The sequence below is a fragment of the Struthio camelus genome, chromosome 18 (assembly GCF_040807025.1).
Source record: "Struthio camelus isolate bStrCam1 chromosome 18, bStrCam1.hap1, whole genome shotgun sequence".
In the NCBI taxonomy this organism is placed as follows: domain Eukaryota; kingdom Metazoa; phylum Chordata; class Aves; order Struthioniformes; family Struthionidae; genus Struthio; species Struthio camelus.
Genome location: NC_090959.1, coordinates 8,126,258 through 8,148,161, shown reverse-complemented (window position 1 = coordinate 8,148,161; position 21,904 = coordinate 8,126,258). Strand labels below are relative to the sequence as shown.

Sequence of the window (21,904 nt, the reverse complement as noted above, 5' to 3'; positions counted from 1 at the left end):
CAAATGTTGCAGCATATTCACGGAAGGCAAATTTCAAGTCAGTGGCTGTGTCATAAACCCAAATCTGACAGCTCTGCTCACCTGGACTGGGCAAATGCACCACCAGGACCTTCGAGCCAGGCAAGGTCCCAGAAGGAATTAATCCCATAAACAGCTTGTGTCCAAGCTTCAGCCTGAGCATCCACAACAGAAATTACCTAGCAAATCCCTTCAGGAAAGGAATATGTGTCTCAAAAAATAATGGCCTGGTCTGGACCAAAGAGAAGCAACTTCGTTCAGAGCTACCAGCTATGGAAAGACGCCAGCAGCTGAGTCACCCGCAGGGAACGAACTGCAAAGAGCTGTAGGTCGCATGTTCGGACTGGACTTGTTATCCAAAAATGCCGTAGCCGCTAGAGGGACTCTGGCTGCGTCTGCGGGTACCAGGAGCCCAGCTGCAGGGGAGGCTGCTGGGGACGGCTCAGCCTGGGCTCAAGCCCTCTCAGCAACCCCATGTCCCAGCAGGCTCAGCCCGTGGTGGCATCTCCACCATGGGAAGAGGGTTAGAGGTGGCCTTCTCCCCTCCCCTGCCAGCGTGGGGTAAGGGTGGTGTTTTCGCGCAGGCCTTGCAAATAAAGCTGGACGGTGCCTGCTTCGGGCTAATCTGCTGATACGTATGCAAACGGCACAGGAAGGACCCGTGCTTTACAGCCGCTGATAACACGGTGCCTCTCAGGCCGGGACAGCTGCAGTTCAAACACCGTTGATTCCCCCTCTCCCCAGCCGGCTCACAAGCAAACAGGCCCAAAACGTCCCGAGTGTCACCGGGGCCTTTGCAGAGCCGTGCAGTGAGGGGCTGGGACCTGCCTGCAGGACTGGCCGGAGGCTGCAGGAGCTTTGCATGGTAACTGCTGCCGGCTCTCGGGGGGCTCGCCTTCGTGCCGAGGGGCATGAGCTGCCTCCAAACCGCCTGCCGGCAACTCTGATACCTGGAATGCAGCAAACTGCACAAGTGGCCTGAGCTCAGCTCCATGACCAGCCGCTGCAGGCTCTCTGCACCTGAAGGAAGAGAGCCGGGAGCTGGGTGATACCGCCAGCCTCGTGCCTTGGGTCACCACACGTGCATCATCTCCTTCGCTACTGACACTCTGCAGAGCTTGTTCCTCCTCGTACCTCCATGTCCCCTGGCTGTTTGCTCTGATTTTCATCACGGCCCTACGGATGATCTGTCAGGTCTCCCCTCGCCTTGCTCATCCCTGCCCAGGCTGGCCAGGGTGGCAACCCCCAAAGCACCTTCCCCAAGGCTCTGCCCATGTACCCCAAAACTTGTCCTTCAGTGCAGCTAGCTGTGCTCCTGCCACCGAATCTGGGGCATCCGAACCCCTCCAGCGGAGAGCCAACAGGCACCTTTCACCCGCCTCGCACAGGAAACCTGCTCCCAGCCATGGGCGTGTGCAAGATTTTATAGCTGATAACTCCTGGGAAAGTGGGAAACGCAGGGAGAGCTGTACACTCAGCTTCCTGGCAGGGCCCAACGCTCTGTTTAAGAGCGCCAATGTCAACAGATAGACCTGAAGGAAGGAGCAAAACCAAATACATGGGCACTTCTCAGAACAAGAGCTGTAAAACCTGCGCAAACCTGAACAAGTGGCACGACACTCTTTTATACAGTCAGAATCAACAGTCGAGCCCACTCGACGTGTTTGCTGACACATAAACGACAGCCACTGCGTTGGGTTTATGACCCAGCACTTTAATGGAGCCTGCAGAGCCCGGTTACTTCTCAGCCCCATCCTCAGACGGCACGCTCGTAACTTCGCCGCACGTCCCCCGGAGCCTTGACTCCGTGTGGCCCAGGGCTGGTAAGAAGCTGCTGCTGCTCCTCTCCGCTAGGTCACCAAACGGCCCTGGGTTCCTGCCCAGCTGCGCAAGTCCGGCATCCCGCCCAGTCCCGTCCCTCGGGGCGCTGATCTCCATCCCAGCGCCCTGGTGGAAAGTGGCCGCCCAGCCCGGGGGTGCAGATTGCTGGTGTTAGCATCACCCAGACACCGGAAGAGATGCTGGGCAGGTTGCAAGGTTAAGGGAAGGAGCTGGGCGGATGGACTCCCCTGGCCAGCGCTGCGAGTGCAGGACCATCCACAGGACCTCGGGAAGATGCGTGGCCTCTCCTGCATGGTCTGTGAGCAGGAGGACCTCCTTCCCCCCTCAGGCTGTCCGGGGAGGAGTGGAGAAGAGACCAGCCGGTGCTGGCCCTCAGGGGACACCAGCCCGAGCAAAAAGCCTGGTGCCAGCAGGGCCGAGGCAGCGTTTGGAAACGAGAAGTGAAATGACGAGGCAGTGTCTGGCGGGGAGACAGGCAAACAGTAGGACTTCAGATCCACATCCCTGCCCGCTCTCTGCCTGGAAGCTGCCGAATTCAAGGCATAACTGCAGGGGGATGGAGTTGGCAGCTTTGCCACCCCTTGGACATCCTGATGGTGTGCAGCTCAGCGCTGCCTGCTCTTCTGTCCACAGGCAGGAGTGCCCATGGGTGTGTGTCCAGGCATTGCCGCCGTCTGGGAGAAATCTCTGTTGATCTAGGTGTGTTTCCCTATTACAGGCGTTAAAGCATCACTGTGGAAACAGAGAGGTGAAGGGAGGTGTCACAAGGTTAGGCACAGTTCAGCCCCGGCCCTTCCCTCGAAGGCAGACCGCGGTGCTGCTCCTCGCCCCAGTGGGCCCCGCTCCGCCCGGCGCCCGCCTCCAGCACCCCTTCCCGCGCCCGGCAGCCCGGTCTCGCGGGGCTCAGATGGTTGGCTGTGCGCTGGGGCTGCCCTCCGCAGTGGGGATATGGACCTCCTGGGGTGCACGTCCCCTCGCTGTCTGCCTGGGGGAGCTCCAGTGGCCCCCCTCGGCCCCATGTCTCTTGTCTAGTGCATTTAAAACCTCAAAGCCAGACTGAAACTCGCTTTCATCTCAGAACAGTGGGTTCTGTTTGGACCAATTGTTGTCCTTGGTCCCGGGCTCATCGGGAGCTTGCTGAAAGCTCCTGGAAGCTGTGTGAGTTCAAAATCAACCCAGGCAGGGAGTATGGAGGCTTGCGGAGGGGAACTGTTTGGGCCATTGCTCCATCAGACTCGTGCTGTATTGATCACACTTGGGGCCTGAGACCTCGGGGCGGGCAGAAACCAGCTCTCCTGCTAGCCACAGCGGAAGGCCAGGCAGCCTCCGCAGGAGGAAGGCCAGCTGAGAAGGAAGAAAAATGCAGGAAGAAATACATTTGCGTTTCTGATGGGACGTAGCCCCAGGGTCGGTTCCTTCAGGCGCAGAGGCTGAGCACGGCCACACTTGTTCCCTGCCTGATCGGCAGATCTAGCATGCAGCACCCAGATGTGTTGCAAAGGTGCCCCCCTCTTCTCTGTTTCAGTATTAAATTCATTGCTCTTAACATGTGAAAACTCAGTAAAGTGCCACTCTAATCTCTCACCTAATGGTACTCTCTCAGGCTAAGCAGGGTCACACATGCCAGTGCACACTCCTTGCAGAGGAGAAAAATCTCAGAGCTCAGCAATTGCTGCTCTCCCTGCCTGGACCTGGGCCAAATGAGTCAACACCAGAGTGTCATAGCAGCAGGAGGCCCAGAAAGAAATAGAAACTTCAGCGCTGCAGTGGCAGAGAAGGTCCTGTTCTAGTTTGGCACTTGGGAAATCCTATTTCTTTCTAATGGGCTTGACTTGGCCTCAGCCTGGGCATAAGGAACAGCTGGGCACCGCTGCGGCTGAGAGCCCGGGCTGCACAGGACCAGAGGCTCCTGCGTTCCCCATGGACTTGAGGGGGCTTTGTAGGAAGGAGAGGAGGTGGAAGAACCAACGTGCACGATCTACTAAGAAATGTCAGCCCGGACGGTTTTCCAGGTCAAAATTCGTACATCCTCCATCTTTGGGCTGAGCTTGGGATACACAGCAGAGCCCTGAGCTGCAGAGCTGGTCCTTGGCACCTGAAATGCCCAGGACAGAGGAACGTTGGGTCGAGCGGTCGGCGAAGCCTCCCTGCTCAGCACACTGGCTCCCGCAGGCGTCGCGGGCTGCTGCAACACCTCGGGGGAAGGAAGAGGAGAGGAGGGTCCAGGCTCTCTAGAGCCGGTGGATGGTGCCCACCTGCCAACACACTCCAAGCCCCCACGGAGGCCCTCAGAGGAGCTCCTTGATGACTCCAGGGCTGTGTAAATCGTTTGCACAGCTATCTAGGGATCTGAAAGACATAACGCTAAAGGCTGCACACACTGTTTTGCACACTTGCGCAGTTCTGCCTTCTTCATCTTCACGTCTCCCTTCTCAGGGCTTTGTAATGGCAAGCGCGTAACTTTTGATTCTCTGCACAACGCAGGAAGGTGAGACAAAGGTTGTTTCTCAAGGATAATGTGTTATGGGTATTTATATAGAAACATTTTAAAGCCAAAGCTGCCAGCCCTTCCCCAGAGAGGGAGTTGGACCCAGTGCTGCTGTGAAATGCACGCAAGCATATTTTCTGAGCTGCGGGTGCGATTCTGCACCTCCCTGCACGGCAGAAACGCGATGGTGGGTCAGAGCCCAGGGCGAAGGTGCTTCGGAAAGGGGGCCCAGAAAGCACAGCCACCGACCGCAGCGGGCAGACCCGGAGCCACCTTATAATTCCCATCCGGGCAATGGCCAGACCCTTTAAAACCTGTAGCTCTGCGGCAAAAACTCCTGCTCCTAATCAAATCTCATTGTGACCAGCATTAAGGGATTAGCTGATCCCTGCAGCCCACACTCCAGGCAGCTCCCCGGTGCTCGCCCTGGGCATGGCTCGCGGCTCGCGGCCCGCAGGGGGCTCGCTGCGTAGCAGTCCCTGTCCGAGGGCCCGACTCCTCTAGCTCCACCTGCAGAGCCAAGCGCCCCTGGAAGATGAATGGCAGCAGATATGACCTGCTCCGGGAAACGCCAGGTACTGCGCGTGCTCCCACTGGCATCGCTCTTACCCTGGTGGGGAAAGAGGCGTTGTGCAGCCAGCGCTGCAAAGCTTGCGTGGCCGAAGGGCAGTAGTAATTCTGTGGGCTCCGGCGGTGGGTGCCCCTGCAGGGCTGCTCTGAAGCCCCCTGGGGACTGAAGGGGAGCTTGGCGAGAGCTTTCGGCAAGGGCTTGGGATTGCTTCTCGGGTAGCGGGGCGGCACGATGCTCTCCGTGGTCAGGCAGCTGTTCAGGAAAATGTTTCTTTCTCAGATGTGTTGTCGGGTGCCACAACATCTCCTCCAGGAGAGGATACTTGAGGCAACGTTTCCCTACTCTCCCGCCTCCCCCTCTTGTTTTCCCAGCCATTTGCAGGTGATAGCAGCCTTGGTGACTCTGAGGAAGCCACCAGGAACTACTTGCATCCACCCCTTAGGACAGAGGCCTTGGCCTCTGTTCCTGATAGATTTCCACTGCCTCAGGCCAAATCAGCACCTCTGTCCCAATTCAGCATCTCCCTCCCTTAGCAGTCCATGGAAATGTGCTCTGTTCTCATATATGAACTGCTGATGGCCTCCGAGGGGACTCAAAAGAGACCCTGGTGTCTTTGGTTTTTGTTTTGCCCCATGGCTGTGCTGAGTGAATGCGCTTGATTTGCGGTTGGCAACGACTGATCTCGCGAACTCAGTTCTGAGGCTCTTGAGGCAGATCTACAAGCATTGGCAGCACAGGGAGAGGGTGGCATGACTCCTTTGGTGGGGAAGAGATGGTGGCACTGCGGTGGCACTGCATGGATGCCCCCTGAAAAATGCCCGCACCTCCGGGGAAATGACTTGGTCGTTCTCAGTCCAGTTGCCGGTGTCTGGCAACGTTGCCTGGCGCTGATGTCCCCCACGTGTGCAGCCTTAGCAGAGGTGCCACGGGGTGGCCAGGTGCAGCGTCAGGCCCTATCGGCTTGCAAAGTAGCTTCGGTCCTGTGCTGCTCCCCGCCTACTCCATAGCCAAAGAGGTCTGCAGTGGTCTTATGTCGCCCTCAAAATTCAAGCTAAAGAAACTAAGAGAAAAGCGCATGTGACTCAAACTTTATTGGTTTCATAAAACTATGAGGTTTCTTTGGTTTCCCTCCACCATCTCCCCTCCAGCACACATCTTCCCCAACATCTGCTCTAGACTCAGCCCCATTGGCCCTCTGTACCAACAGCCACTTGAAACCTCTTGGTAGCGGTGGAACTGCTGCACCTCGCAAAGGTCCTCCACAAACCATCTCTGATGGTCTCTGCTTGAGTCAGGGCAGAGCAAAAGACCTGTTCTGGGGCATCAGGGCTGCTCTGAGCCTCCAGTTGCCTTGGGATGAGCTCTCTGTGCTGGCACATGGAGTTGGAAGTGGCTTTGGGAAGCCATGTGCTGGGAGCTGCTCCCAGGTAATAGGTGCGTTCTTTATCAGCTGACGATTGATTTAGAAAAGTTCATGGCTTCAGTGTGCCATGATACATTTACTAGAAATGGTTTATTTCCTCAAATGATGTAGTTTATGGTCATAATATATTTTAATTTCTTTATGATAGATGAGGCCAATGGCACTGGGCCCTGCAGGAGTGTAAAAGGACAAATAATAATGTTATTCTGCCTTCGAAACTTAGGAAAAATGCTCAAAAGGGAAGTGGTGGTTTGCAGTGCTGTTTGTTATCTGGCAGCTACGGTGTCCTGGCCCGTGTGGCTCATGGGATTGCGGAGGTGTGTAATCCCCATTCTTTGCTGGCCCCACACAGCAGAACTGAGCGTGCAGCAAGCCCAGGCAGCTCCGAACCTTGCTGCCTCCCGGCTTTTTTATTTCCATGGCAGTAAACGGGATGGGAGTGTCACATAGGTGAGTGCTCTGATGGCCGTTAGCTGCAGATGCCAGGGCAGAGCGTGAAGCTGCTGGGATGGGAGCTCTTGGTGACTTTTGCTTTCCGCTTACACCACTGACAGTTGTTTTGCTTAGAAGATCTGGGACGTTAGGAACAAGACAGGTTATTCAGACAGGCTAGAGGGGCCCCACGCCGTCCTTCTTCCCATGCGGGTCCATCTGCTCTAGCAAGATGCTCCTTGAGGAGCACTAAATCAGAACTTCTCCTCCTCCAAGGACTCACGGTTCAGTCTGTCCCTCTGCCACCCTCATGCCGCCTCAGCTCTCCCTTCACACCCGCAGCAGTTTTGCACAGTCTTATACCTTAAATTCATCAGCCCTCCCCCAGAGCTAGCAAGGGTCAATCCCAAGAGCCCCGGGAGCGACTTGCGGTCACTTCCAGCAGGCATGGCATGCTGATGAAATCCACCTTTACAAAAAGATAAAATAAATACAGAAAAGTAAAACTTGCTTTGTAATCTTTGTTGATTTTGGCTGTTCTCCTCTGCCTATTGCTCCACCAGCTGGAGCGATTCAGGCTGTTTCATGTGTGTGCAATGAACATCAGGTATAAGTAAATGAAACCTAAACGCACTGCAAACACCTGGTAGGGGTAAGCAGACACACTCTTTTGTCTGCCACACTGTGAACTGAGTAGGGATCTTTTTCCTAGGAAACTGTAGGATTACTTAAGTTCCAAAGGGATTGTATTTATCTGCTAAACAAGTTCTCTATAGGTCCAGACATGGGCTGCCAAGATTCCTGCCATACGAGACGTGCGCTGGCTAGGCAAGGAGGGCTATAGGTGCTCATGGCTCTTTGCTGAGTGGAAAATCTGGCAGCAAACTTTCTCTCCAGCACATCTACCTGCCTGTGACTTCTGCTTTCCTACAGCTTGGGATTTAAATTGCTGGATTCAAGCTGAGAATCTGCCAATGTAGACAGTGAATTTGGAACATCACATGGCAAAGTCGCTCCAGAGCTTTTCTTGATTTTCTCCCAAATAGGGAGCAGAATGTTTTGCTGGAAAATGTTTGGGTTTCCGTTCAGCTGGGTTTTGGATTTAATGACATGCTCGCCAGTTATATGGATTTGGGGAGAGCAAGTGGAATCAGAGGTAGAAGCTTTAACTTGGGCTAAGTTGCAAGACGGGCTGCAATGAAACAAAATGGAGCTAATCGTTCCTCTTCATGGTTTGGTCTTGGGCTCATCTCATGATTTTGTATAAAAGCACATCAGCCACATTTTCAGAGTTACAAGTGCACGCTTGGGAGTACGAGAACGAACGCAGATACTGTTTTAGAGGCTGCATCGTAGTCAGAGTGACTGCAAATACTGACCAGACAGGCAAATGCACTGACATTTCCGAGTGCGGCTGCCATGCTGAGAACAGCTCAGACTTTCTTTGCTTCTACTGTCCTTGCAAAACAACAGCTCCCAAGAGTAATAATTACTTCCTCAAGTGTTTAGAGCCTTTGTTCGTCAGCATAATAAACCCCTTTCTGATCCGGGATGAAAGGCACACACAGTGTTATCGCTGAAGCAGTATATGCTGAAATAGTCTGCCTGTCCCCATGTTTGCAGTTCTTTCCTTAGCCCTTTTGCATAGCAGCTCTTTATTAGGCTCCATTAATTGCATCCAGCTCCAACAGCCTTTCCAGCTTCAGATGAAATGCATGTGTTGCTTTTGGAGAAAATGTCAAGCAGAATCTTCTACCTCCTTTGAAGTGTGTCTATTCCACATGTTCAAAAATCGCCTTGATTCTCAATAGAGTGATTTTATGGACTGGAGGACCCGGACTGATTTGGTTGGTTTGGCCACTTTTCGAGAACTTCAACACTGCTGAGAAACAGCCTGAGGTTGATGTTCCGCTGCTCCTGTCAGCCCCAGCTCCCTGTGCCACGAGGAGCCCTGAATACCCATTAGGGAGCTCACCAGCAGCAATGTGTCCGCTATCTGGTCAGGCACCACCAACCCTTCTGCCTTAGCGATCACGCTGTCCTATGCAGCACGCGGCACCTCACAGACTTGGTAATCTCTAGGAGGCATCTGTTCCAAGCAGACGCATAGGAACTTTAGTATTGGGGAAAATAAATCACCAAGAGAGACGTTTGCCATTGAACAGCAAGGTGCACCTTGCCCAGGGCACTGTTCGCACTCTGACGCGCTGCTGTTGTCACCTCCTGGCTCTCTGGGCTGGATCTTTCTGATCCACTCCCCAGTGAGAAATGCCTCCCCAGGTGCCCACGTGCGTGTTTTGCTGGGGCAGGGATGTGCTGTGTGTGGCTGACAAGGGGCAAACAGACCCTGAACAACTTCTGCTGAATCATCCGTGTCCTCAGAGACTTCCCCGCTGCCAGGGACATTCTGGGAATGGACACGGGAGCAGACACCCCTCCAAGTGTCAGTCATCTGACTGCCAGCAGCTGAGATGAAGATCCTTGGCTTTAGGCAGGAACTCGTTTTGGCTGGGCTCGTGCACTGTGCTGACTCGCATGCGTCCACAGCCCCTGCCAAATTCCTTGGAGCTGCTCATTAACACACCGACGATTCTGCTCTGTAATTGTTCACAGCGCTCACCAAGGCAAAAGGCAAAGGGGTCTGACAGTGTGGCCTAAATATCCCTGTTTACAAAAAGTCTGACAAAACACAAGCCCTTGGCTTTATCTTTCCCATTTGGAAACAGCCACAGAGCAAATATACTCAAGGCATGAAGGGAGGGGGATTTATATTGACTTTAGAAAAAGCTGTTCTTTAAAAACAGGAAAAAAAAATCTCATCCTCCAGCTGTGCAGACCGGGTGCTAGATCCAAAAGTCCTGCACAGAGGCTTAAAGCCTGCCTGCTAATCTGTAGCATTTCTGTGTGAACAAGTCATGCAGTAAACTGTTCTCTGTTAATTTTTTAATGCAGAATAAACAGGTCAAGAAATGATTAGCATGAGAATAAGTTCAGCTTGATCAGGAGAATCAGAAAAGATGAGAGGGAAGAGACAAATTGGAGTTATCAGTTAACTATTTGGAGTGGCTCTGCCTCCAAGAGCTAATGTTCCCCCTTGTTTTCCATCCCCTCTGAAGCTGCCTTTTTTTTCCCCCATCCCTAATTTAAATGGTGACCTAAAATTGCTATATAAGCACAATGGAAGCCCTTGTTTCTCCTTCTCATTTTCTCTCTGTAATGGCTGCCCAGATGAATTACAGGCGATAAGGATCCTACCTGGTTATTACAGATGATCCTTCCCCATTCCACGGTTAGAAAGGAAGCTGTTAAACTGAAGAGTGCAAATCCACTTTGCGCAAGCATGAGAGCTCTGTTCTGGTGCAAAAGTTTCAGTGTGATCCCAGCAGATCCGGGGACTGAGTGGAGGGACCCGTGGGCAAGGGGAAAAGCAGACCTCGGGATTTGCTTGGAATGGAGTTTGGTCAGTGGTCGGAGATCTATATTCTCAGATAGGCAGGACTTTGTCCACAAACTGGAATTTGAAATTTCAAAGGGGAAAAAAAAAAAAAGCAGAAGGGACCTTTGCATGTGTGGAGATGACTATGCTGGCGAGGTTCCCCTGGGAGTTTTGTTCTTTGTCTTGTAACTCAGCTTCGCGCTTCCCCATCAGCTCGCCTGGTGACATGGTGAGGAGAGAGAGGGGTTTGCTGGTGCAATCCCCGAGCAGGCACCCAGGGGAAAGTGGGCTGGGAAGCCGAGATGTTATTCAGGACTTTCCAAGGCCGGAGAGGTTTCAGACCCAGAGCCCATCTCTGCTTTATTCGCCTGCCAAGGCAAAGGCACTTCAGCTGTGCAGCGGGGCTTGAAGCTGCTGAGCGACGTGTTACAAGTGATCTTTACGTCCCCGGCGGGAGTTATGGCTGTGCGTGGTACCAACGGTATCGCTAACTGTGTCCGTAAGAAGAGCTCAGTCCTCCTGGCTCTGGGCACTGCTGTTTCTGCTGGGCAGAACAGAGTGCAGGGCTGTACAGGGAAACCGAAGGCCAGGAGGGTCACAGGCGCTCGGCTGCAGCCTGGCCAGCATCCGTGCTCAGAAAGTCTGTGGGTGACACCCAACGGGGGTCCCAGTCGATGCGTACAAGGGCAGCGCTGCCATCCCAAGGGACCGAGGCTGGCTGGAGGAACGGGCCAACAGGGACCATGACAGTCACCTAGAGTGAAAGCAAACCCTGTCCTGGGGAGGAAGACCCCCCCCCCCTCCCCCAGAAAAGGCCCGAGGGTCCTGGCGGACACAGCCAAGCACACACCAACGGCACACCCTGGCCACAAAGGTAGCAGCATGCTGGGCCCTGTAGGCAGAGCCCTGCTCCTCCTGGGCAGCAGCACAGCCTGTAAACTGGGGTCAGTGATTTTCCCCCTCTGCTTGGCGCTTGTTAGACCCCATCTAGCTACTGGATCCAGTTTTACCCCTCGTTTCCCCCCAGTCTAGCAAAGACATCTATAAAGTGGAGTGAGTCCAGCCCAGTCACCGAGATGCCCAGGGGGCTGAGGGAGCTGGGCTTGTTCAGCCTGGAGAGGTGACAGCTTGGGGGGGACCTTGTCGCAGCCAGCTGGGACCTACAAGTTGGGTATCAAGAAGACAGAGACAAGCTCCTTCCAGTGGTGCACGGCGGGAGACAACGGGCATAAGCTGAAACAAGGGTTTAAACAGGAATAAGGAGAAAATTAATCACCATGAGGACAGCCAAGGTGGCCTAGAGAGGCTGAGCAGTCTCCAGCCTTAGAGGTTTTCAAGACCAGCCTGGATAAAGCCTTCAGCATCCTGGTTTGTTCTCATAGCTGACCCTGCTGTGAGCTGGAGGTTGGACTTCCAATCTGAATTACCCTATGATTCTAGGATATACTATTCAAGAAAGGCAGGTAGATCCCTGTGAAAGAAGCCTTGCTCATCCACTTGACTTGAAGAGCTAGCAAGTGCTAGCTGACAGTAGCTGACTTACCTTACCATAAGTGCTTTGTTAAATACTCTATTCCTGTTACATATTTACTAAGAAGTATAGATCTTATATTCTGGGAATCCCCTTTTGCTTTGGATGAATTTGCTAGTCAGAAAGATCTATTGATGGGACAGAATTAGTGTCATGATGTGCTTGTGTGGAAAGAGGCAGAAGGATTTACTGCTCAACAGATAAAAATCAAATGATCACTCAGAGCAGAATATTTCATTTCCTGGAACTGTAATGGTTTCCTTTACAGCCACCTCCGGGTGCATGAAATGGTGGGTAGACAACATGGAAAAATGGGAAAGGAGGTGAGAAGAAAGGGTCTGACAAGCTGAAGTTCCTCGAGCACCTGGTCTGGAAACAGCCTTTCCTTTACCAGGGCTCTCCTTCAGGACAGAGCATGGGGTCCCTCTGTGCCCATGTTACATAGCAGAAACCCCTCCAAAGTGCCCTTTCCTTCCTACGGCTGCTGTGACATGCCAGCCCTGGGCCACTCCTCCAGCTGTGCTCACGTCCATCAATACAGGCTGCTGGCATGAACATCTACAGCTTAAAAAGCTGTAGGCCCACGGGGCCCTGTTAGCTAATATAGGCCATGACTACACTTGGGAGCCGTCCCAGAAAGCCACCAGACAGGGCCATCACGCAGGGGCAAGGACTCCTTAGGGACTTCTCTGGGAGCTCAGTGCCTGCAGCAAACCCAATCCCAGGGTGCAGCCAATGGATTTCCACCCAGGGCATCTCATCCCTGTGTCGGTGAGCCCATCTCCAGGGGCAAAGGAAGTGCACGGTGTCCTTGGCCCTTTTGGTCTTCGACCTCTATGCTGAGACAAGAGTTTTGTGATGGGGGCACCAGCGATAGGCAGAGGACACCGGTAGTGAGAAAACGACAGTCAACATTAGCTTGCGGGCGGAAGGCTCCATGTCCCATTGACAATTCCCAGCTCCTTGAGCCACCTAATTCTCTCCAAACTTCCCCACACCTTATCTCTCTCTCGCTCATAGACACTACCTCTCCATTTTCTATTCCTAGCATGGTTAATCCTTCCTACCCTAGGAGCAAATGGCCTTTGCAGTCTTATTTGGTCAGCAGGCTATTTAAGCAAAAGGTTTGTTTTGCTGAACAGAGCAAAACGGGCCATGCTTTTATGATATTTTACTAGACACTGTGGCAAATCCTGCACATATTTGACCTAGTGTCTGTAGCATTTATCTAATCAAAGGGATCACTGTGGCCCAACCGGGATTGGGACGGAGGTCCCTGGAACGAGGCCACTGCGGGGCTCTGCTCTACCTTGCCATCCCCACCCTGGGGCACGCACCATTCAAACAGTTTTGGGCTCAGGGCTGTTCAAGCTGAAGGGAAGAACAACCGGGCACATGAAGTCTGGTCTGTCCTTCCTGAGTGCAGAGCAGATGACTGCTCCCCCTGCAGCAAAGGAAAACTTATCACCAATCTCAAGTCAGAAACCCAGGGCTTTCCCATCTTCTCAGCTCAGTTCCTGGAGATCTGTAGCCTTATGGTCCCATCCTGGGGGCCAAAAAGAGTTACTTGGAAGTGCCACGTAGACCACACATAGCTTTTGGGAGCTAAGGCTGTTTGAACAGCCCTTGCGCTCCTGAAATATGAATAGCAAAGTCTCGCTGTGTCTAGTGTCACTGCCCAGAGGCACGTACCGCTGTGGAGCCAGGGACCTCGGTGTCACGCTGTGACGGGGAAGTCTCCGTGGGTAGGACAGCTCAGAGAGGCAGCAGGGCCTTGGATGGCTGGTAGGTTTGCCTGTGAAACTCAATTAAATCCATGTTGGATTTAATTGCGTAGACTCAGTCACCCGGTGCTGATTGCGAAATAATGGGGATGTTTTCAATGCGGAGCGAGCTGATACTAACGCATTAATTACGTGTTCTTCTGTGCAAGCCAGCTGACTTCTGTGATTCTGGGACGGTGCTCAGTGATCACTTACATTCCCACCTTGTTGATCTTGCGTTTTCATGTGATGGAAACTGTACTAAAACTTCTCAGTCCTTTCTAATGCAGAGAACTGAAGTGCCCAGGGCAAACTGGGAGCCCAGAAAGCACGCAGGTTAGCGAGAAAGGAGAAGGCATGGTTCTGCCGGGTGCTCACGTTTGAATTACTGGAGGGCCTGGTCCGAGGTCTCGGCCAGGTGGCAGACAGACCCTGGCCATGCCGGGGGGCTGCAGGTCAGCGTGTACCTGGGGGGAGAGCGCTAGCTGGCTGAATGTGTAAAGGAAAAATCACGCTGCAGAATAAACTTCTGCTGCGTTGTAAAACGCCCAATGAAAATTTTAAGACATGTCAGCCAAAAAACCTGGCCGGGGTGTGTCTGACTCGTGGCGGCTTGAGCGCCCGGACAGGCGCTGCCCCGGTGGGCACCGGCCGTGCCACCCTGCGAGGCAGCCCGCCCCGGCGGCCGCTCGCCCCCCTGCTTGCGTGCCTGGCGCTGGCAGGCAAATCCTCACCCTGAAGGTTGTTTGGTCACTGCTGTGGAGTGGGATCTGTTTATGGGGCAGTCAGCCCCTGTAAAACGCAGTTTATGGGGAAGTAAAATGAGTCCTGCGTTGTTACTTTGCATAGCAACGTGTAAATTGCAACGCCGGCTCTGACCTTCTCCGAAAAGGAAGGGAGAGAAAAGGAAAAGGTGTGGGAGAGAGGCAGAGAAAGAAGGGCAGATCGGGGGGTGAAGGGAACACGAGGTGGAGAGGGGAAGGGATGACAGACGTGAAGAGCAACGTTGTTCTCCAGGCAAGGTTTTTTCCGAGTTTTCCACTCCGGGTACAATTAAGACCAACAACAAGAGCTCAGCATCAAGGTCAATAGCCCCGGGAAGGTGTTTCCCGGGCTGCAAGGGCGCTTCTCCTGCAGCCCTGCATGTGCCTGGGAGCTGGACTCAGCCAAGCGCCTCTACATGCAATAATAAACAGTCAACAAGAATCACTGCTGCTCCACCAAAAAAAAAAAAAAGGCAGCGTTCGGCAGTGGGTGAGATGATTAAAGATTAACCCCCTGCCTCCTGCCTCCACCCCTCTGGGGAGTATAGGCCTTGAGGCTCAGCAAATCCTTTCAGAGAAATATTTGAAATAAAAGACAACAGATAGGGGACGCAGTGAAGGCAGCGGGAGGCAGAAGGGCCAATAGCCTCGGACAAGGGAATCAGTGCAATCTGGCCCGTGTTTGTTGATGATAATGCGCCTTTCCAAAGCCCTGATAGACATGGAGATGGCAGATTATAGCGCAGCACTAGACCCGGCTTATACCACTCTGGAGTTTGAGAACATGCAGGTGCTGGCTATGGGCAATGGTAAGTTCCCCCGCGCCTTTCCGTCCCTCGCAGCGGGTGGGGAGAGCCGGGACCCTCCGGTCCCCGAGGCGGCCGGCGCAGGGCTCGGGCAGCGCTGGGTGTCAGCCGTCGGGCTCCAGGGAGCCACCAGCCCAGAAGGGTTTCTTCTTCCCCCGGAAAGGAATAGAGCCTGCTGAAAGACATGCTGCTGGTGCTGCCTAGGTGCTGCCCTGTAGCCCAGACACCTCGGTGATGGGCACAGCACAGGAGCTAGGGAGAGCACAGGTGTCCCCACCGGGTATTTGGCCACGGCTGAGGGACCAGGGCCTGAGCTGAAAGCAAACAGGTCTCAGCACTCCCAGACTCCAAGGGAAAGCATGTACCAGGCAACCGGTTCAGGGGGCAACGCTGTCCATGGCTCAGCAGAAAGGCTGCGGGGCTGGGGGCTCGAAAGCAAGTCCTGCCCTGGGGGAAGCTGCAGTTTGGTTTTTCCCAGAGCGGAAAGCTGTGCCTGGCAAGGGTGGAAATCATTCTGAAAAGACACCCAAGTGGTGCCCAGGAGCTGTGGCAGGGTGATCCTTCCGGGAGGGGGGAATCGCATTTAACCTACCAGGATTTGCAATATTGGCCCACTGATTTGGGGGCCAAGGATTCCCATTGATTAGATGCTCAGAGATAACGGGAGACTCCTCTCCAAGTCTCCCCCTAAAGCCTCGCTAAATATGAGGTTAATGGCTAAACTAATACATGGCACAAAGCGACTCGCCGGGCCCTTTCCTCCTGCTGGCGGCTTCGCCAAGGCTGCTGCGAAGGCGGCCTGGGCGCAGCTCATCCCCAGGGAGGGCTGCGCCGGTGGCACCCTGCCACCAGGGAGGGCTGCGCCGGTGGCACCCTGCCCCCAGGGAGGGCTGCGCCGGTGGCACCTTGTCCCCCTCCTTATGGCTCTTTGCAGTCATGGACACGGCACCGTGGCATCGAGGCGGCTCAGCCGTGCTCTGAGCCCCCGCCGCCCTCCCTTGGGGTCTCGGTCCCCCTTCCCCGCTCCCAGCATTGGCCCCCGCACGGGTGCCCTGGGAGCAGGGTGCCAAAAGCGGCTGACCCTGGCCTAGACCCTCAAGGACGAGCCCAGGTTTTGCTCCTTGTCCTGCCACCCGCCGCACACACGGGGCGGGGGTCGCCCTGCAGCCCCGGCTCCCGCTGCGGCGAGGGGCTCCACGGCTCGGCCCCTCCGTGGGGCAGAGGGATGCACAGTTTTACATGACTCTAGCTCAGGTGCGATAGGAAACGCCCTGGAGGCAGATGAGTCAGCTGGGTTACAAGGAGCTAAACTCTCCTCATCATGTGCCTGGCTCCAGATTAGGGGTAGGTCATGCCTCCAGGGCAAGTTTGGCACCCTGACGTCTTCCCACCCAGACAAGGGCATTCGGCCTGCAAAATCCCTCCCTCTGCCTTTTTCCCTGGCTGCAGCCTGCAGGACGTCTTCGCGCTGCTCTGCAAGGCCCTGTGGCTCCAGCCCAGAGCAGGGACAGAGTTTGCCACTGTCACGGCTCAAATGCACTGTTTCTCAGCATGCTTTGGGACCTTTTGGGGAGATATCATCCTCCTAACAGAAGCAGCCTCAGTGGTCTCTCAAACTTTCAGCGAGTTTTTTTTCTTTCCTCTGTGTAGCTTGACTCCAAATTGATGCCCGTTAAACCCACCTCACTGTGGCAGCCAGAAGCCCACATTTCCAGCGCTATAAAAATAAACTTCATTGGAAAATTACACGATGGAAAATAATGCTATTTTTGGTTGGCCTATTAGACTAAGATTTTGTAATTTTTCAGATAAAGGTGCCTGCTTTTCCTGTTACATGTTCATCTGCATGCAGCGTGATATACCCCTAAAAGGGATTTATCTGTCACAGATACCCAAGTAATGCGATTATGGGCAGATTATCTCTTTTCTCCTCTCAGCTGCAAGTTCTATGGTTAGATGAAGCTAAAAATCTAACTTTCTGGAACGCCTTTAATCCAACTGAGCGCTCAGGATGTGCTCGGAGGCACAGGGGCTGAGAGGCAAGCTGCTTGCACAGCCTGGCGAGACGCCGGGCCGGCAGAGTGGGCACCAGCCCGGAGGGAGCCCGCCGCCTCGGGCGCGGGAAAAGGGCTTTGAGGGCAGCAGCGCAGCACGCGCAGACACGCAGCTCCCTCCGGCCCTGGCACACCCTGGGCGAGGAGAGGCAACTGTGACCCAGGAAAGAAACCCAGGAGGGACATCAGGAATTCCAGAGACAGAAAGCAGGCCAGGAAATACAAGCTGCTGCCAGAGCCGGGGAAGAGGCTGCTCGAGGTTCCCCTGTACCGCTTGCTCTCGGGAGCGCAGGCTCAGCCCTGGGTTGCTTGTGCCCACACGTCTGTGCCAAGCAAAAGCACAAGGCTGTTCCATCCCATCACAGGGCTTGCCCGTGTGGCTGGACAACTGAACTGCCAAAGCCTGGCTTTGCTGTGCCCAGGATCCTCTCACGAGAGCAATCTCCCCCCACGCTAAGCTTTAAACCCCACTGAAAGGCCCTGCTGGCCCAGCTGCTCAGCAAATGCTGAAATCGGAGCCCTCCTACAGCAGCATCTCCCTGGCCTCCCCCAGCACCCCAGCTCCAGCAAACAGCACAAGTCCCCTTGGGGCCAACCTTTTCTAGGTCCCAGCTCCCTCCGCGGCCCAGTTTCTGCTGGCTGGGGGAGCTGGGCGCCAAGTGGAAGCAGCTGTGGCCCTCCTGGGGCGAGAGTTAACCACATCCTTGCCAAAGCAGAGAGGGACATGAGGGAGATGGCGCGAGGGGCTACCCATCCGCTGGGGAGGTTGGGAGCGCAGCGGTGTTCCCTGCAGGTACCCGGCCAAACGTCTTCGGAGGGGTTGCTGTTTGTTTTGCAATGCTGGCCCCGTTGTTATGGGGTGGAGGCTGGATCATGAGCTGAGGATGACATTTTAGTGCCTCTGGCAAAGGTTTCTGCTATCTTGGTCAGAATCAGTGCCCAATGGTCTCTGTTGACCCTGCTGATCTCTGTTACTGTCCGTTAGAGAAGGTTATTGGGACCAGTAGACTCAGGTATTAAAAACCTAGCAGGTTTCTGGAGCCTCTTAGATCCTGGGTATCATTTGCAACCAGGATTTCCAAGGACGAAAGGAAACGTGCCTCCTGCTGATACAAGACAATGTGCATGAGAGGTGACAATTAGATCAACTGAGTAAGAGCTGATCCCTTCAGCCTTGAGGTCTGTTTGGCTTGCCGGAGGGGTTTAATGTAGGCCTTGCATGGTTTTGAGCCTTTCAGATGTCCTTTCCTACAGAGACTTCTGCAATCCCCCATCCTTCCAAAAGAGCCGTGCAGGTGCCAGCCTCCCCTGTCAGGATTTAAGGAAATGACACATAGGTCTCAGCCATGGTGTTACGAGACTCTTGCAGATACGGAGCATATAGCCTCAATTTTTTAGCGTCACTCTTTCTGGGTTAGTTTATCCAGTCCTTCCTTGCGTGAGTAGTATTTGCCCACATGAGTTTTCAAACCGAAGTCATTTGAGATTATTGTTTATTTAAAGGCTTGCTCACCTGAAGAAACGTTGTGCAGGCTAGTGCTCCATGCCTGACGGAGAGGGCTTTACAGCAAAGGGGGTTGTAAAGCCCCTCATAGCCTCTGCTCAGGGCTGCGTTGAGTTCTTTGAGGACTATAATACAAACGCCTGCCTAATAAATCAGCAGCTCACCCTGAGCCCTAATACCTCAGCTTTAACTCTGCACCAGTTATTTCTTTGGCCATGCCATTGAGACCCAAAGCATCTGCAAATCTCAAAAGAATTTTGGCTCTGCTCTGTGACAGTGGCAGCAGGGTTTCCATTTAGTCTGAAGGTGTCCCTGGAGACAGATCTTTCGTCTCACCCTGGCAAACGGGGAGTTTTTATGTACTCAAGTGAGGCATGTGATTTAAGACATTCTGAGCACCCACCACTCCTTATGCAAGTAGCTAGTGACCAGGCCTCTACTGCACAGTCTGACTGCAGCTGCCCAGTTCTTCAGAAAATGAGGTCGTTCACTGGAAATTCAGTTAACAAATGTTGATTGGAGGCCTAGTTCTCACTACCTTCCTTCCTGTGTCCTTTCCCAAGCAGACACATCTCCCTCAGAAGCAGCCAACCTCAACACTACCAACAGCATCGGGGTGAGTGCGCTGTGTGCCATCTGCGGGGACCGTGCCACGGGGAAGCATTATGGGGCTTCCAGCTGTGACGGCTGCAAAGGCTTTTTCAGGAGGAGTGTCCGGAAGAACCACATGTACTCCTGCAGGTAAGGACGGATGGGGCTGAGTTGTGTGTCGGGGACCAAATGGTCCCCAGGAGCTGAACGGAGAACTCCTCAGGGTGCAGCAGCATGGCTCTTCATCCTCTCCCTGTCTCTTCCACCACCTTGTCCTAACCTCACCCTCCAGCTGGGAAGGGCCAGAGACAACTCTCACTCCTGGATTGCCCTCAGGCGGTCACTGGGAAAAGGCCCCAGGTGGTCTTGCCCCATTCCTTAGGGGCCAAGCACATGTTCTTTGCAAATTGATGGTGAATATCACCAACAAGAAAGGCAGTGGTGGCGGGGAAGTCCTATTACAGGGCCTGAGAATGTTTCTACTCTGTGCTCTGAGTCCAGTGCAAACCCGACTCCCTCCCCAGGGGCAGCATGGTGGCCCCCTATCCCTTCTCTGTCACAAGATGGAAGTATGTTTGCCATCTACCTAAAATGATGTCACTGCCTGTTACATGATGAAAGAACATCTGAAGATGCAACAGGTTGGGTGACGTGGAGTGCACATGTCTGCATATCTCGTTCCAGGATGAGACATGCGTGTTGCACCCCCAACAGAAACACTGCAGTTTGTGTCACCATGGCTCTCTGGTGCCGTAAGCGGCTGTGATGTGCCATCACTGCTTCTGAGGAACCAGGACTTCTTGATTTGCAGTGAAAATCAAGGAGTCCTTAGATACTGAGTGTCTAAATCACTTAGGCGTTTTCACTTAGGCTTTTTGAATGATTTGCTGCAGGTGTTCTGACAGCCACTTGGAGAGTGTGAACAGCAACATGACTCCAAAATCTGAGTGACAGAAAGAAGCCCCAGATCTATGAGTGCACGTGAAGCGCATTAGTGCTTGCAACCCAGAGTTATTTAGACTGGCTGCCCAGGGAGCCCCCTCCCCACAGTCCAGTGGGAAAAGCCAAGGTTCCCAGTTCTTTGGACACTGGGCCAAAGTTTAGAACTTTATATAAGTTCTAAACAAACACTTAAACAGCTGCTTTTGGGCATCCATTTTGGGAAATCTTAGCTTGGGGCTTTAAAAAGAACAATAGAAACAAGCCTTTTCAAAAGCTACCCAAGTCCGCATGGCTGGGTGCCCTTCCCCTTCACAGCAGCCCGGGCTCTGTGTCGTCTTTAGTTCCCAAGCCTGATCAATCAGCAGTAAATTAGAGCAGGATCACATCAATTTGCAAGTGAAATCCATGCTGCAAACAGCTACCAGGCTTTTGGTACGTGCAAGAGCCACATACAGGGGAGATCTGTGTTTACTCCCCAGGTTTGCTGGATTTAGTGACAGAACCGTGGAGGAAGAAGGTGGTTGCATCCCATCTCCTCTCTGAAGTGCAGTGGCTGAGAAGCTATTTGCACTGCAGTGATGCTGTCCGGGTCGGAAGCAACCTGTCTGGATCCTAGACACAGCTCTTGAGAGGCTCGGGGACTTAAAACCACTTCTTATCCTTATTAGCTCCAGAACATAGCGTATTTTTAATACAGAATAAATATTAGCTCCAGAACATAGCATATTTTTTCTATAGAATAAATACATTCTTCCTCCACTCTAACTGGGGCCTAACTTCCAGTAGAGGTTAAGAAGGTGACTCTGAACCCCTGGCATGCACTTTTAACTTCACTGGGATTTGTTCCTCCATCTTGAGCATCCTGTGTGCCTAGTGGATGGTGCACCAGACAAGCAGCCTGAGCTCCTGCATGTTACCTTCAGCTCTAGCCTGTCCTCATTGTACATCCAGGGGTAAGTCAGGGGAGATTTTCAGTGCCAACTAGGAGGTTTAGCTAGAGTTTCCACTGGCAATAACAGGAACGGTTCATTTAGATCCCCAGGAGTTCCTGCAACCATCCCGTTTCAGGCGTTATTCTGTTAGTCATGGGGCACTGCAAGCAAAGGAGGACACTCAGATTAAAGTAAGTGTGGAAATGACACTGACTGGGGCTCCTTTCTAGGGCTGAGCCTCTGGGAATCTGCTCTAAGCATGTCTTGGAGCGTGGGACTCTGAACTGTCCTGTCTTTAGGCTCGGTCTTGCTGCTGCTCACACTTCTGTTTCTTCCCAGGTTTAACAGGCAGTGTGTGGTAGACAAAGACAAAAGAAACCAGTGCCGATACTGCAGGCTTAAGAAGTGCTTCCGAGCAGGAATGAAGAAGGAAGGTGGGTCACGGCGTGGCTTCCCTGTACTGCTTCTTCAGCAGCAGTCACGCTGGCCGTATGTTTGAGGATGCCTGTGCAGCCGAAGGCTGGTCCCTGCTATTTCGTGGAGATGCTTGCTCAGCCAGCTGAGCTGCACCTTCCTTCCACAGAGCTCTCAAGTGCAAAGATCAAGATCACCCTTCAGAGGAGGCTTTAGGGGGAGGTTTGGTCCATAGGCATGAACCCTGCATGTACCTCACCTGCCCAGCTCCTATCTGTACAAAGACCTCACAAGCAGCCATCGTACTAACAGCTGATTAAGCCTCCGGGCAAGGCACAGGGGTCCTGTGTGCCCCCAAAGTCAGAGTTCCCTGGGGCTCCTGGTCTTTGCTGT

General features: G+C 53.6%; 1 protein-coding gene across 3 annotated transcripts in view; it reads left to right on the top strand.

Annotated features, from left to right (window-relative positions):
- Positions 1–21,904, top strand: part of HNF4A (hepatocyte nuclear factor 4 alpha) — a 42,052-nt gene that overhangs the window by 5,534 nt on the left and 14,614 nt on the right. Inside the window, exons 1-3 of one of the 3 annotated variants that reach the window (XM_009671101.2) lie at positions 14,798–15,077; positions 19,196–19,373; positions 21,437–21,531. In XM_009671101.2, the coding sequence (XP_009669396.2) occupies positions 14,957–15,077; positions 19,196–19,373; positions 21,437–21,531 (394 nt within the window). In that variant the 5' untranslated portion in view covers positions 14,798–14,956. Of the gene's footprint in view, positions 1–14,797; positions 15,078–19,195; positions 19,374–21,436; positions 21,532–21,904 lie in introns of those variants that run through there. The other 2 variants (XM_009671102.2, XM_068912042.1) reach the window with 2 other exon arrangements.